The sequence below is a fragment of the Bos indicus genome, chromosome 3 (genome assembly GCF_029378745.1).
Source record: "Bos indicus isolate NIAB-ARS_2022 breed Sahiwal x Tharparkar chromosome 3, NIAB-ARS_B.indTharparkar_mat_pri_1.0, whole genome shotgun sequence".
NCBI lineage: Eukaryota > Metazoa > Chordata > Mammalia > Artiodactyla > Bovidae > Bos > Bos indicus.
This window is the reverse complement of record NC_091762.1, coordinates 75,581,995-75,598,837: the sequence shown is the minus strand read 5'-3', so window position 1 is coordinate 75,598,837 and position 16,843 is coordinate 75,581,995. Positions and strand designations below refer to the sequence as shown.

The window sequence follows — 16,843 nt, the reverse complement described above, 5'->3', positions numbered from 1 at the left end:
GATGGTTCAAGCTGTCCTTATAACTAAAAAACTAGTATTTTAAAAGTATTTTTATTTATGATGTTAATATAAATTTTTAGATCAAAGATTTTAGCATTCTTCTCATTTTACACATATTAATCTTCTTTTTTGAGAAATCATAAATGATTTCTTTTCTTGAATGAATATAAGAACCAAAAGAACATCAAAGTAAAATAGTAGTTAAATTGAATTGTAATCTGTTGAACATCTGTGCCATATTCATGAAAACTATTAAACTACCAGGATATGAGCTCTAAAGTAGTTAAGGAAGAAAAACAGAGAGAAAAATAAAGATCTCCAGTAGATTCTTTTTTACTTGTATAAGATAAAGTGTATACCTATGAGTCAAGCATTAAATATCCTCTAAAACCTGTCCCCTACTGATACTCTCAAATATTAACTACCCATACTCTTATTCATAAAATATTCTCTCTAGAACCCATGTTCTCTTTGTAACCCATCTCAGGTGAATTTTTACCTCTTCATTGTAGCTCTCACTTTCCCCAACCTCCTTTTCCCCTCTTCTCTGCTTTTATTAATCCTACCTCCCTTTGGAAGCAAATTTATGGAAGCATCCTCTAAGAAGTCGTATACAAACAATCCAGCTCCAAAATACAAAGTGAAGCAAGATGTTTGTAGCAAAAACAATCCATATAAGATCAGTGTCTTAAGAGTGTATAAACAATCTCTACTGAATCAATATAAAAATATTAATTGTGTTTAGTTTGGCTTCCTCAGAAGAAAAGTTTAGAAAAGAATTTAAGCAATATATTCAGAAAATGATGTCAGTTCAGTTCAGTTCAGTCGCTCAGTCGTGTCCGACTTTTTGTGACCCCATGAATCGCAGCACGCCAGGCCTCCCTGTCCATCACCAACTCCCGGAGTTCACTCAGACTCACGTCCATCGAGTCAGTGATGCCATCCAGCCATCTCATCCTCTGTTGTCCCCTTCTCCTCCTGCCCCCAATCCCTCCCAGCATCAGAGTCTTTTCCAATGAATACTGGAGTTTCAGCTTTAGCATCATTCCTTCCAAAGAAATCCCAGGGCTCATCTCCTTCAGAATGGACTGGTTGGAATCTCCTCTCAAGAGTCCTGAAAATGATATCAGGAAATATCAATTAAGGATATGTTATCAAGCTATTTACTAGTATGGACACTGGACCTTAAGCTTTCTGGGGAACTCTGGGAAAGAGTTTAAACACACATCACAGATTTGGGTGAGAGAGCTGAGGTATTTATACTCCTGCTAGTCATTAGCTGAGAGCTTTTCATAAGGATATTAATCTCTTCTAATCAGCAATATAACTTAAGTAATCTCTTGTACACCAGGATATATGTTCAAAAATAAATAGAATATATAATAGAAATACAAACAAAAACTAGAAACAACTGTAATGTTCAATTAGATTAAGAATGATTAATAAATTGTGATATATTCGTACAATGGAATACCATGGTATGGTGATCAGTCATCTACATCAAAATGAATGAATTTCACTTAACTAATGAATTATTTAATGATTTGAATTATTATAAGTCCCATAAAAATATTCATAGTATTATTTGATTTAGATAATATTAAAAAAACCAAACCACATGACTTTTTTCAGGGATTTAAATAGGTGTAAAACTCCTTAAAAAACAGAAAAGTAACCATCATTTAGGAATTTGTGGAGCAAATACAAAGATGTAGTCAGGGAGGGACAGCCAGAGGGTTTTAAAGATACTGGTTCTATTTGTTAAATTATATTGTGAGTACACATATACTCTTTTATATACATAAAACATTTCATAACAAAAGATTAGTCAGAGGAAGAGAAACCATGGAATGAAACTCAGATCTAGTGCTGCAGGAGTAGGAAGAAGAGTAGGGGAAGTGGTAGACTAGAAGCCCAGAAGGAGAGGACAATCAGTGATGACAACTGTTGCTGGGCAGTGTGGGTTATGAAATAAAATGAAGTTAATGAAATTGGGATTTAGAGGTCATCAGAGGCTTTGGCGAGTGCAGTTTCAGTAATAGAGTTGGAATAGATGCCAGAAAACAATGGCTTGAGAGTAGTAAAAAGTAGGCAGTAGAGGCAGCTTTTTAAATAATTTTGTCAGTAAAAACAAGGAAGGTCATAGGTTATAATTTGAGGAGAAGGCATATTTGGACACTGTTTAAAAATATTCTGTGAAAGAGCATAGTCTTGTCTAAAGTGTAGAAAAGGGCATTAAAATGTTTAATAGAAATTAAATTAATAAAAAGTCAATGTCCTTTTAAGAAAAATCCTTGAGTTAAATCATTTTGGTAAAAATGATTTAAGCATTTCAAATAATTACTTTATCTCACTGATAAGATTTTTCCCAAAGGATATTTTCTCAACTTTTAAATGACTCTTAAAGTCTTTAGAATGCTGTTTATTACTTTAATGTTCTTGTTCATTTTTAGTGTGCATGAATCAGGTCAGTTTGAATTATAATGCACGTATCTGTTGGGCCTGCATTAAGGAAATTATCAATTAAGGGACAAAACACTCTTTCCCTTCTCACATTGGGCACCTTTAGCCATCAGTGTTACAAACTGCACACAACTTCTAATGATTAAGTGAAAGAGTAGATAACCTTGCCTGACTATGCATATGAATTTTCTATTGAGAAGACTCATAAATTTGGAATTATAAAAGATAGCATACATCTTGAAATTTCCATAAAAATATCTCACTGGTGTGTATAAGGCCAGGGTAACAGTAAGAAATGATGCTGCTGACTTTGGCGGTGACATAAATCTCAGCATAGGAGAGCAGTGTGGAGGGGTGAATGCCATTTATTTTAATAACAGGCAAAATTTTCAAGCTGTAACAACATGCTCAATAAATTCTTCCATTACTGTGATACCAAAGGAGAGTTGAAAAATGTATTACACTTCTATTTTTTCTCCTTAGAGGTATATATTTTTGTTCTGTTTCTATGGCAACATCTACGCAATGACTAAACCTTTAACTCCTTTCTAGACTCCCTGATGGCTTCACGCAGCTTCTAAATCTGACCCAGCTCTACCTGAATGATGCCTTTCTTGAATTTCTTCCAGCCAATTTTGGAAGGTAAGAATAAGAACTTTAAATGATACAATTTTAGCTCACTTTAGGTAAGTACTTAACCACCATCAGTAGGTGAGGCTTCGAAAGTGACCCCTGTAATTAAAGATACCCTCACTTTTATCCAATAAATGAGACCATGCCAATTAATGAAATATTTTGAAAAAAATAAAGTAAAATTAGGTCTTTACATGTCATTAATAATCAGATTTCAGATGAGTTAAAGAGTTAAATATTAAAAAAAATATCAGAAACATGTAAATTTTTGACACGGGTTAGATAATATTTTTATAGCATTAAAAAATGGATATATTTGAATACATACATGCCTTTAAAATAAAATAATATTAGAAAATATTTTAAATATTAAGGTAATAAATAGGAAAATATTTCTACCATATATGGAAGGCAAATTAGATCCTTAACTTATAAAGAATTCTTTCAAAGGAGTATAAAGTTAAGATCTCATTAGAAAAACTGGGTAAATAACATGTACAATTTCATAATAACACAGTTATTATGTGTTATATATAAATTTATATATAAATATAAATTCATAACACAGTTCATAATAAGTGTACAAGTTGAAAACACAAAAAATGTTTATCATTATAAATAATAAAACAATACAAATTAATATGTGAATAAAGGGCCTTTGTGCTGTAAGCATATCACAGAAACTATAAAACTGTTTAGAGTGTGAGGAAAAAGATAACTTCACACTGCTGATGAAATTGCAGAATGTCATGTACTCTGTGAAGGGCAGTGTGCTTTAAAAGATTTGAAAATATATATAACCACTGCCTTTGTAATACATTTCTAGAAATGTATCATCATATATCACACTAGGATTTATAGACAAAAATGTTTATCGTTATTTACAATATGAAAAATATGGAAGCACACATCCATCTAGGAGATTGCTTGAATATATTATGGTACATCCATATGACAATGTAGCGATTTATAATCTTGACTAGAGACATATCTTTTAATTCCGATGATGTTATGTTTAAAGCTTATCATAACTATATACTGTGTTTCCCATATGAATATGAATATGCAAGAAATAAAAGAATTTCCTTGGAAGGGAAATTATGGAAGGTTTTTATTTTCATCTTAAATTCTCGATATTTTCTAGGTGTTCTAGAGTGAACGTTTTTCATCTTTATTGAGATATAATTGATATATAGCACTGTATGAACTTAAAGTATACAACATAATAATGACAAATTTATCACAAAATGATGAGCACATTAAATTTAACCTCCATTACTTTATATAATTATGAAAAAAACATTTCCTTGTGATGAAAATTTTTAGAATTTACTCTTAGTTACTTTGAGATATATTGGACACTATATAGCAGTATTAGCTATAGTAATCATGCTATGCATTACATCTCCAGTACTTATTTATTTTATAAGCATAAAGTTGTGTCTTTTGACCACAATCAACCATTTCCCCTTCCCCTACCTCCACCTCTGATAACCACAAATCTGACCTCTTTTCTATAGTTATTTTTTTCTTCTTAGATTTCATATGTGAGATCATAGAGTATTTGTCTTTCCCTGTCCAACTTATTTCACTTAGCATAATGCCCTTAAGGTCCGTTCATGTCATTACAAATGGCAGTATATTCTTCTTTTTATGACTGGTAATATTCCATCACACACACACACAAGTTTTCTGTATCCATTCATGTGTCAATGGAAACTTTGTTTCCATATCAAGGCTATTTTAAATATAAAAGATATATCTTAAAAGTTAAGATATTTTAAGTTTTTTGTTAACTGCCTTTTTCTAAGTGATCATCTCAAATTGTTCAAATAACTGACTGTACCTTAACCTCCACCTCTGGGCAGAAGTTAATACATGACATTAAGAAGAACTCAGTGAAATAATGACATCCTTTAACAGGTAGCAGCCTCTATTTGCACACAGAAATCACCTCAAAAGTTTTTTCCAAATTCTCTTACTTTTGTGGATCATGATTTCATAATACCTACGAATACCATACACTCAGACAGTTCTGAAATTCACAGATATTCACAATAGCATATGCCTAGTTTCTAAATGAATTAATAATTCGTCATTTGTTCATACAAAGTAGATTTTCCTTCTGGTACTGGCCCAAACCACAAGTATACTTTTGGTTTATTAAGTCATAAAATGTTTAGTTATCTCCCTAAAATACATTGTTTGCTTTAGCATTTTGTTAGTTCTCTTGACTAGTCCTAATATAAGAGAAGAAATCTGGGCAAATATATAACGTAATACCCAAACCACTTCGAATTTGATTTCAATTTATGTAAATTATCTGCCCCCAAATGCTCTATTTTATTATTGTAATCTAAAAAGCTTTTGAACCTTCAGCTGGATAATTTGACAAAGAATGTTTAATATACTTTATAAAACCTAAGATTTAGTACCCCTAAAGGCCAAACTAAGTCATAAAATGTTATTACTCTAGTACAGATACTAAGATTTGAGATATATACATGTTTAAGAAAAGTCTTTTACTAGTGATATCCCATGCTCTGAAGAACTGAGACAATTTGTTTCAAATACAGATTAAGAGTTTATAAGATTAAAGTTAAATTGGAAACTTGATAGAACTCAAAACAAAAAGGAAAGGGGAAGAGAACTAGTTGAATACCTAAAAGCACAGTAAATATGGGACATTGTAGGTGAAATAGTTCAAATAGTGAAATATTCCCACAACACTGAGAATTTGGATAAGTCATTTAATATTTGTCCTAAAATAACCACAACTGAGTAAATTGTAAAGCTCGCTTATAGACATTAGTAGGCTTCCCTCGTGGTTCAGCTGGTTAAGAATCCACCTGCAATGCAGGACACCCTGGTTAGATTCCTAGGTTGAAAAGATCCCCTGGAGGAGGGCATAGCAACCCTCTCCAGTATTTTTTCCTGAAGAATACCCATGGACAGAGGAGCCTGGTGGGCTAGAGACCACGGGGTCGCAAAGAGTCGGACACGACTGAGCAACTAAGCACAGCACAACATAGACATTAGTAACAACACTGTCCCAGATTGCAAACATTAACAAGTAGTTAAGTGTGAAATGCATTCCTAATCACCCAAGTATTTTGCAAGCATCAGAAAATGTAAGCACCTCTCATCCACTTCACTTGATTTTCCCAACTCTAGTACCATCATAAGACAGATGATACAACAGGATTTTAAATGTGCATCTATTTGAAATGTTCACATCTCAGGCTCAGAGTCAATTAAATATGGTATATTATGCTATATATATGACACTTTTCCCAGTTTTTAATTAAAGGTAATAGTAATTGTCATGGTCTTTGCACAGGTTGAAAAGAATTTCCAGATACAAGGCAGAATGACAGTAGAATAGAGTTTATTACAGCAGGAGATGCTGTTAGAACAGAGAGCTGGCTCCCGGGAGAGCCAACTCCTTTCATGGTTTAGTAGCCAATTTTTATAGTCTCAAGACAAAGAAAATTCTTGCTGGAAAACTTGCATTAGGTGATTGGTTAGGGTGCTATAGGGTGAGTTCGAAGGTGGATATTTTTACCTAATATGGGGTCAAGGAGTTAGCCAGTTTAGATCAGTGGGGCTCATAGCAACAGTCAGTGTCTGGAACTAGAGCTCAGTCAGTTCTGCAGATGACTTTGGTGCAGAGTTCCAAATCTGTGGCCTTGGTAACAAGACTTTACAACTATGACCTTGGTATAGGGCTCCACAGGAGTAACACTCACTGAAACTTATGGTGTGCCACGTATTATGTTTTACATGTATGATGACATCATTTAACATTCAAAACCATATACATTTTGTACTATTAGTACATACTCATTACAGATGAAGAAACTGGAGTTAGGATGGGTTGATTAATTTGCCCAGTGTCATAGGGATAGAATATAGAGAGTCTGGATTTCACCCAGATATATCTGACCACAAAGTTCAAGCTTTTAACCATTATGCTTTATCATTTGCTTTAAAAATTCATTTGTCATCTCTTGAGGGAAATTGTTACCATGTTTCAGTGAACTCAGTACTTAGTATTTAGTAAATATTCAATAATTTGAATGCATATGATTAAACAACATTGAATGTATTTTTATAAAACAGAAAATTTAGATAACTAAGGTTATATCTTTGAAAGATTTTAGGAAAGTTTAGGAAAGTGGTATTTATCATTCTCCAATATTGATGCAACCTTACTCATAATCAATTTGCATAATTCTTAAAGATCTATAACCACGGTTTTTAATGTTTGGACATAGTTATTTGGTTAACACAGTAACAATTTGGTTTATCATAAAAATATTGTTTTATAGAGAAATATCAAGAAACAAATTTTTAAATTCATTTCTACAGACTTGCCAAATTGCGGATATTGGAGTTAAGAGAAAATCACTTGAAAACTCTACCAAAGTAAGTGACTGAGTATTTTGAAATTTTTAATGGTGATTTTTCACTAGTAGGAAGCAAAAGGACTGTTTTTATTTTAGCTATGTTTTGTCATTATGATTGAGTTAATTTTTCTACAATATTTTTCTAGGGGCTGAAAAGTACAGTATACTACAAGAGATTTATATTAAGTAAGAATGTATCCTGCCTTATAAAATTGTATAATTACAAGTAAAAATGGGAAGAATCCATTTAAGATTCTTGTCATAGCTGAACATACATGCCAGGAAGTTACTGCCCTGAAACCTATGAAACTGACATTTCTATGACCCTCAAACAATCACCAGTTTCAAGTGCTCAACTTTTAAAGCTAATTTATGGATTGTGATAGTTTTCAAATAAAAAATATACAGATATTTCATAAAAATGATTAAAGTGTTTCTAGAGATCCTGTAATGACTTGGCAGAAAATATGTATTTATACATTCTTCAAACTGTACCTGTATATAATAACCTATGTAAAATATGGCTTACATAAGAACACAGAATAGTTTTGTATAAAACTATCACCAAAATTTTATACAATGTTTAGTTTAATAGAATTGTTTGTTCCAACTGTTTTGCCTTATTTATATCTAATAATAGAATGTGTGCTATATAGAAAAAATATTTTTGAAAGTCAAAATTTATTTAAAGTGGGGATTATTTTTACTCAGATAAATTATTATTATTTGTATGTGTTACAGTTAAAATATTGAAAGTACTATCTTGCTGTTTTAACCCTCCTGCAGTATTGCAGAAAAACATTGAGTACAGTGATTAATTCTTCAAGCATATCAGCAGGATTTAGTGACATTTCATCTGCTGAACCAAAACTTAATTTTATTTTCCTCTTTTTATATTCTTTCTCTATGCAAACTACACTGAATTACATTGACTTTTTTTCACACAATATAGCAATAAAATACTCTTAAATACATTTTGATACATAAATATGTATGAAAATTCTATCAGTACAATATAAAACTTCCAATAATTATATGAATTTCATTTAAATATATATATAGAGATTAAACATCAATTCATTCCTTCATAAGTGGTAGACAAGGGGAGAACATGAAAAGTAGGAGATGTCTCTGTATCTAGACACCCTGCCTTTTTGAGTGGTTTTTCGCTAAGCCAAAGCATTATACATAGGTTTAATGGAAGGCACCTCTTCCATGTTGGGGGCACAAACAGAAATGTGAATATGATTGAGTGTTACTTATTCAGCATTAATCTACTGAAAATTCATTTCTATCCCCCATGTTTTCAATGTCTACATTTAAAGTAGAGTGGAAACAAGCTAAGTACAAGCTAAACTATGGTGAAACAGCAGTTGTCTCCTTCCTCTAAATATAAACATTTGAGTTAAGGAGAAAATATTGATGGTGTAGAAAAGACTCCTTTCCCTTCTGCTCTTAAATAAAAATTTTGACATAAAATAATAAATAAATCTGACACAGGTTTTCAAATATGCGTTTTTAAATATATATTTTAAATATAAATTAAAGCTTGACCATAGATTGTTAATACAGTCTTTATATGAGATAGGTGAGTGGACATTTCAGAGTAGTGAATAACAATGCTCATAATTGGTACATGGGTATTCTGTAGATTGTGAGACTGAGTATCAGTTATCAAACAAAATTCAAGCAAGTAGAATAATAGGCATTTAACTTTGTCATTGAAAAAGTGTAAAGATATGTAGAAATGAAACGATGTCTTCTTGGTGGACTGTTAACATTTGTACCATTAGTATAGCTGTTACAGTTTTTACATTTTAAAAATCTTCAGTTATTTTCAATCTAGTGTGCTTAATTTTTACTTTATAGACAAAAATAAAAAGAACCAAGGACATGCATAATATATGGAGAACTTTATCTTATTTTGATGTCTACAAAAATTAAGAGTTGCCAAAAGTTCTGTCTTGAAAAAAAGTTAACTGTGCTTTCAATATTCCTTATCCATAGTGCTTTCTGATCACCAGTCTAGACCTCTAATGGGGAGATACGTGAGAGCTTTCTATTTCCTTTATTTTGCACTTCCAATGAAAAATAAAGGAAGAAAGTTAGTTTTAGGAAGAAAGTTAATTTTTAAATAATTACTGCAAGAACAGATAACTCATGACTTCTTCATGGACACAAACATGATGTTAGGTCTTTAGCAGATCCTCAGTGACTTTTTCTTCTTTTTGTCTTAAAGTCCACATGCCTAACAAGGTATAAAAAATGTAAAAATGTAGAGAATTAAAATATGACTTAAAGTAAACTGATGGAGACATCTTGATATGTGCAGATTCTAGAACAAATTCTATTATCAATTAGAATTTAGCATTATAAAATTTTCCACACTGTTCCTTTACAATCACCCTTCTAGATATATCAATGAATGAGAAAATTAAATTCCTCAGGTACACATTTGCTGAAAAATCATTGACACAATCACTGTTGAGTATGTGTAATAATTGAGGACATTGAACATCTGGAAAAAACTTGATAACCATAAAGAAAAAAAACTTTAAATTCTATGATAAAATTTTTCCTCATAGCAGAGTTATCCTCTTAATTATAATTTTGAAGAGTAGTCCAAAAATGAGTACGTTCCCATTTTGGAGCTTTTGCACTAGCTATTTTCTTTGGAATTCTTTTACCTCAAATCTTTGCAGGTTAGATCTTCCTTAGGATTCCTATCTTTCTTCAAATGGTGCCTCCTCAGAGGCTTTCCCTGATCACATCTTATGATGTTGCTCCCTCATTGCCTTTATATCATCTCACTATTACATTTGATTTTCTCACTTATGGCTCTCTGAATTGTATTGACTCTGTTTGCTTGGAAATGAACTCCTCAGGAGAACATTAAGAAAAAGGTTTTTTTCTGTTTTGTCACTGCTGAATCTCCAGTGCCCAAAACAATGCCCAGTGCATAGGGAGCACTTAATGAATAAACAAGAAAGCTGATATATAGATTCACAGAAAGAAATATCTGTCATATGACCTGACATTTTGTGTCACTTGTATTTTTTCCCATAGAAAATTATATGGGATACCAAATATTAAAATGAGTCTTTGATGAGCATCAAGAAAGCAGAAAAGGATAAATGGTTAGTGAGTTCTCAATGGCTGATAGGTGAGCCTTGAATTTTAAACCTACACACACACACACACACACACACACACACACACACACACACACTACTTCAGGTGGTTTCAAGTTACATATAACAGGCAAGACATGACAAGGGAAGAAAATAACTTCAAATTAAGGCATTGATATTTATAACAACTAAAGAATATCCAAAAGTAGTATAACTTATTTTTTTATTTTGTCATTAAAAGTGATACATTTAGCTAAGAAACATCTGTCAAGATAAAAACAAGAAATAAGACAATTCTTTTAAATGAAATTTAGGAACCATTTCCATGAAAGTAATTTAACAGCATACAAATGGTCCCTAATAATGGTGAGTTTTATCTTTAAACAAAAATTTTCCATTTTATGAGAATTTTTCTAAAACCTTAAAGTTAAAATATGGCCTGTCCATTGATAATTTATTATGACTATGACTGTTTCAGCTTGAGCTAAAATATGATGTTGTATAAATGTGTCTGTGATAACGACAAAAATATGAAATAGTTTGAAGAAAAGGAAACACAATTTAAGCCAATATTCATTTTATTTTTGCCCTGCCACTTGAGTACACAAGGCATAAAGTGTGATTCCTTGGTCTGTGGTCATAATACAGCAACTAAGTGAGGAATATTTCAAACATGTTCCAGTAGAATTTTGGGGGCAATATCAATAAATAAGTAAACCCTGGTAAACAAATCCAGAAAAGGAAAAATGAATGAATTGGGTGGATAAGAATCTGTAAGAGTTTTGGAGGAAGGGATTCAGGTTAGGGAAATGATGTCTGAACATCATAGAGACAACTTTTAGACCCTAGACTCCTCTGTGAAGCTGACAAAAGCAATGGGATCCAGACGCGTATTAATTGTGTAAGCCAAATTGTCTCTATTTTCAATATATTCATGGCCCATTGTGAGTTTTCACAATTTTTATTTTTGCCTAGAAGCACATTATTTGGCACTTATATAAAATAAGCCATACCAAAATACCTATTATACTATGACAGAATACCAAAAAGGGGGCCCTCTCAATTTTAAATGATCAAATTTGTTGAATGGATTATTTTAATTGTGTAACTTCTCTAGTATAGTCACTCAAAAGATAATATTTTGCTGAGCAAATTTTCCTTGGAGTTGTTAAAATAATCATTCTATTTCACTATCATCTGTGACAGTTTTTGGACTCTCCATAGAAAAAACTCGTTAGGGAAAAATTGAAAAGAAAACTTTGCCTGGTACAAGCATGAATGCTGCTTTGAAACTACTAGGATATATATGCTTGAAAACTAATAAATGATGCATCTATTATTTACATGACTTTATTCCTTGAGCACCATTGCTTTTATTAAGAATTTCCTCCACCTAAAAACAAAACAAAAAAAAGATTCAGAAACTCGATTGTAAATGCCTAAAAACGCACACATATTCACAGAAGGTGCAGAAACAGTGTACCTTATCTGGAAATACTCTAAGAAAAATTATAAATTGAATTATAAATTGAAACAAGACACTAGATCATGAAAGTGGAGATAAGACTGAGAGAATGTTTCAGATTGATGAGTAAAGAGACATTATAACTAAAAGCAGTGACTCTGAATTGATGCCTTTGCTATTAAAAACAAAACAACACTATTGGGACTTGGCAAAACAAGGGCAAAACTTGCATGGGGTCTGAGAATTAAATAGTAACAATGTATCAGTGTTAATTTCCTGATTCCAATTATTGTGTTTTGGTTTGTTAGGAAAATGCTCTAATTTATAGGAAATACATACCAAAGTATTGGGAAATGATGGTGCACCAGTTCTGAATTTACTATCAAGTAGTTCAGAAAAGTTATTTGTATGATACTTTGAATTTTTTTGTAAGTTTTTGTATTGTTTCAACATAAAAAAATCATTTTAAGAAACTATTTTCAAGGAAGCTCTTTAAAAATTAAAAAAGTCACTATCAACACAGACAATTATCACTTTCCTATCTGAAATACTTCCAGTTATAGTGTGCAAGGGAAGAGTATGTATTTATATACTAAAATGCGTAGCTATTCATAAAAGTAAGAATTTCAGTGATAAAGATTTTACATATATGAATATATATATGCTTTTTCCTAACCTGAATGGCAATAAACACTCCATAATTTTCACTCAAATTTCTATTTATTTGCAAATTACATTTTTAATTTTCATATAAATTTGTTTATTCTTTTAAAATAAGATTACTCTTTAGTCAAGAGTTACAAAAATGTAATGTATTTGACATGTTTTCTTTTTAAAAGCTTTTCTTCCTTTGTTATTCATTTCCTACCAGTTATCATTGTCAGCATAATGAAGAAAAGTCCATAAAATAATATGTATTCTGAACTGAGCAGGTGTGACTAAATTATATTCTAGTCTTATTTCAGTGTCCTATTAATGAATTTATCTCATTTGGCTTTACTGTACTAGTTGCTACAATGAAATACATCAGTAGGTTCCTTGGGGCTATTGTAACAAAAAAATTTTATATTGAGGTACAGCTTACAGAATAGCTTTTTGATGTTTCTATTAACTGGTTTTGTGACAATAATACATAATTGGATACAATGTGTTTTTATAATTGTATTACCTTATACTTTTACCAATTAGTATCAATTTATAAGGCTTGATGTTTTGTTAAACCCATGGTACCATCCCATTCTGGGTTATTTTTATCAAAAGTGACAATGTAACAAGTGCCTAATCAAGGATAACCATGCTAATCCCCTCAGGTTTGAGTATTGCACTTAGAATTAGGACTTTTTTTTACTTCTTATCACATGGTCTTATATTTTAAATTCAACTGAAATAAGTGATAATTATGACATTTAAGATTTTAAAAACATTCTATAAATTATAATGCATCCTAACAATCTGATTATTTTAGATTCCCTTTGAAAATATCAAACATACGCTTTCCAATGGGCTTCCCTCCAGTGGGCTCAGCAGTAAGAATCTGCCTACCATGCAGGAGCCTCAGGAAACGTGGTTTCTATCCCTAGGTTGGAAAGATCCCCTGGAGGAGGGCATGGCAACCCACTCCAGTATTCTTGTCTGGAGAATCCCATGAGCAGAGGAGCCTGGCAGGCTGCAGTCCATAGGGTCTCAAAGAGACGCACACGCCTGAAGCGACAGCACTGGCAGGGCACAGCACACTTTCCGACAATTCACAAGAGTGTGAGCTCTCTGTCTTGTGAGCTAATTATGTTTCTTTTTAGCCTTATATTTTCAACATAAGATTAAGACTGAGAGTATTATGGTTAGGAAATGTCGTGTCAAGTCCAGCGAGGAGCTAGCGGGAGGGCACAAAAGCCGCATAAAACCATGGGATCAAATTGCTGTTTTCAGAGTAATTCAAATCAATAGCCACTCTGATCCCTGATGATTAAATTTACCAAAAGATTGAAAACTGCCTGATATAATAGCAAGGTTAAAAGTGCTATGACTTCAGTTTCATAAGATCTCCACTTAGACTCTCATGGAACAATTAGCCTGTACCTTGTTTTATTTTACCTGAGAAGAGCCAGAATGTACTTAAATGAGGATTTGCTTGGCAGGCAAACTTGGATTTGTATTCAGGCCCTTGCTTCTTGTTTATGAATTATTTAACTTCTCTGAACTTCAGTGTCATTATTTTAAAAAAATATTGGGTGGTCGTTGCCTTCTTTAAACTGTGAAACATTCTTTGGGTAATTGTTGATGAAAATGAGTCTTGTGATCATTTAGAACCAGAAAACTGTTTAAGCAAAAGTAGTATACTATGGTACTTAGACAACTTAAGAGAGTTCGAGAAAAGATTGGAATGAATTAAATATTTTTTCTTTTTATCTCAAAAAAATATCTTTATTAGAAAGGAAACAGAAGGTTTTTTTGTATTTTCTATAATATTGAAATCTTTAAAATAGCGTTTAATGCTAATACGTCTTTTGTATTTTTCAAATAGTACTGTAACAAGAATTTGTATGAATGATTGTCTCTCAGTCTCAGTAAAGTATATAAAAAGTTTAAATATCTACCAATCAATTCTTAATGACTATTTTCTAAGATTCGTAGTTTCTTTGGGTGAAATGGACTCAGATAATAAGACATGATAAAAAATAAATAAAAACTCTTTCTTGTTCTTGTTCAGTTGCTCAGTCATGTCCAACTCTTTGTGGCCCCATGGACTGCAGCATGCCAGGCCTCCCTGTCCTTCACCATCTCCTGTATTTTGCTCAAACTCATGTCCATTGAGTCAGTAATGCCATCCAACTGTCTTGCCCTCTGTCGTCCCCTTCTTCTCCTGCCTTCTATCTTAGAACCAAAAGGAACATACCCACCATTTGCAGATTTGCAAATTCAGACAATTTAATGTGGATGATTGCTCTCCCCTTTATGAAAAAATGTAGTGTTTTTATTAAAGATATATTCTGAACTTTACATTAGTATTGATCTTGGTCTCAGAGCCTTGGCCCAGAAAAATATACAAAGACACAAAGGACTTAGCCAATAGATTTACTCCTGCGGTTTCAGATATGGTGCATTGCAAACATCTATCTGATTTCCAATTCCGTTTTCCAATAGCTGGATCTCAGATGGAATGTTCACCACATATCAAAATTGAAATCACCTTCATACCTCTTTGCTCACCACTCCAAGCAAAACCAAAACAAACAGAAATTCCAGGCAACTTATTATATACTCTTTAGTGACAGTACCATCCACCTAATTACAGAAATTAGAAATCTCAATACTATTTTCCTCTCCTACTACCCACAAATCCACTTATGTCCATCAGCTTATATCACTCTTCTCTTTCTTCTGTCATTGCCCTACTTATGATCTTTAATATTACTTGTCTTAACCACCAAAAACTCCTTCTTCATCCTGTTTCTTCCACTAGAATCCATCTCCTTATTATTGTCAGAGCTTCTTACTAAAATACACCATGACATATGTCAATGTAAAAGCTCATGGTGACTACCCACAGCTTGCAGAAGACAGACATGTCCAGACCCTACATAACTGGGAGCCAACATTTCCAGTGTCATCATCTTTCAATATTCACTGTCCCACAGGGAATCTCAGATGAAAACAGTTTACAATGCACCTTTGTATCTCCAAGCATCTTTCTTGGAATCTTCCCTTTTTCTCTCTGAAAAACTCCAAATCATCCCTTAATTTTCCCATCACTTGTCCTGTGAAATTAGCCATGAATTCTGCATTCATACTGGTAGCTTAAAAAATCTGCTAGAGTTTTTTCAAGGCTGTTTTCACAGGAATTTTGATCTGATTATAGTCTGATTCAGAATTCTAATAAGCTTCATTTTGTGGGAAACTTTTTGTCGTCTTAAATATGTTATTTGAAGCCCCAACTCTACAGTCCAACTCTCAAGGAAGCAACTGCTGAGCAGTATGCTTTTTCCTTGCCAGTTACTAACTTTGGGATGACAGTCTCAGCAACAGTGGGCATGCAAGAGGAATTGGTAAAATGATTTTCACTAAGGTCCTCCTCTGGTTTTTTGGAAAGTGCAGGGTGGGGGGAAAAAAAAGAAACTGCTAGGAAATATGCTTTATTCCGGCATTTAAAAAGATTTCCCTCCCACCCATGTTTTGATTTTCACTTTTAAGAAGAACTCATGATGAGTAAACAACAAACTATTACTGATAATTGGCTCAGTGGGACACATGAAAACAAGTGAAATATATCTAACTTCCAGAGATTTCCTGCTTTCTTCATGTCTCCACTTTTCTCTCTACTCAGGTCGGGGTTAATTCAGGTCTTTCAATATGCAAAATACATCCCAAAAAAACTTGATGTTCTGCTGAACAGACGCAAGGGAAATATTTCTAAATTGCTATAGTTTTCCACAGTTTCTGTGACATTTAAAATCAGTGCCTGAGCAATATTAAAAGTAAAAATTCACAGAAGATATTAACTCCCTGACATTAATTTCCTTGGATGTATAGTTTATACTGCCTTTTAGTAACACAAGGTTTTATTTGCCCTTTTATGGCTTTTAAAAATCGTGAATTCTTCCTTGCAAAACTTCCTATTTCATTACATTACCTATTTAGTTTTACATTTATGCTCAAAATGATACCAAACTTTTACCTAGCTACATTGTGTTTCTATTCATTTTCTTTTGTAGTTAAATTTATTTCAGTATATTAAAAGGACTTCT

The 16,843-nt window shown here is 32.5% G+C and overlaps 1 protein-coding gene across 8 annotated transcripts in view; it reads left to right on the top strand.

Moving 5' to 3' along the window:
• LRRC7 (leucine rich repeat containing 7) overlaps window positions 1–16,843 on the top strand; it is a 631,844-nt gene that overhangs the window by 318,438 nt on the left and 296,563 nt on the right. For all 8 annotated transcript variants that reach the window (XM_070786332.1, XM_070786329.1, XM_070786328.1 and 5 more), the window contains 2 exons: window positions 3,016–3,105; window positions 7,468–7,524. In XM_070786332.1, coding sequence (XP_070642433.1) covers window positions 3,016–3,105; window positions 7,468–7,524 — 147 coding nt within the window. The remainder of the gene's footprint in view (window positions 1–3,015; window positions 3,106–7,467; window positions 7,525–16,843) is intronic.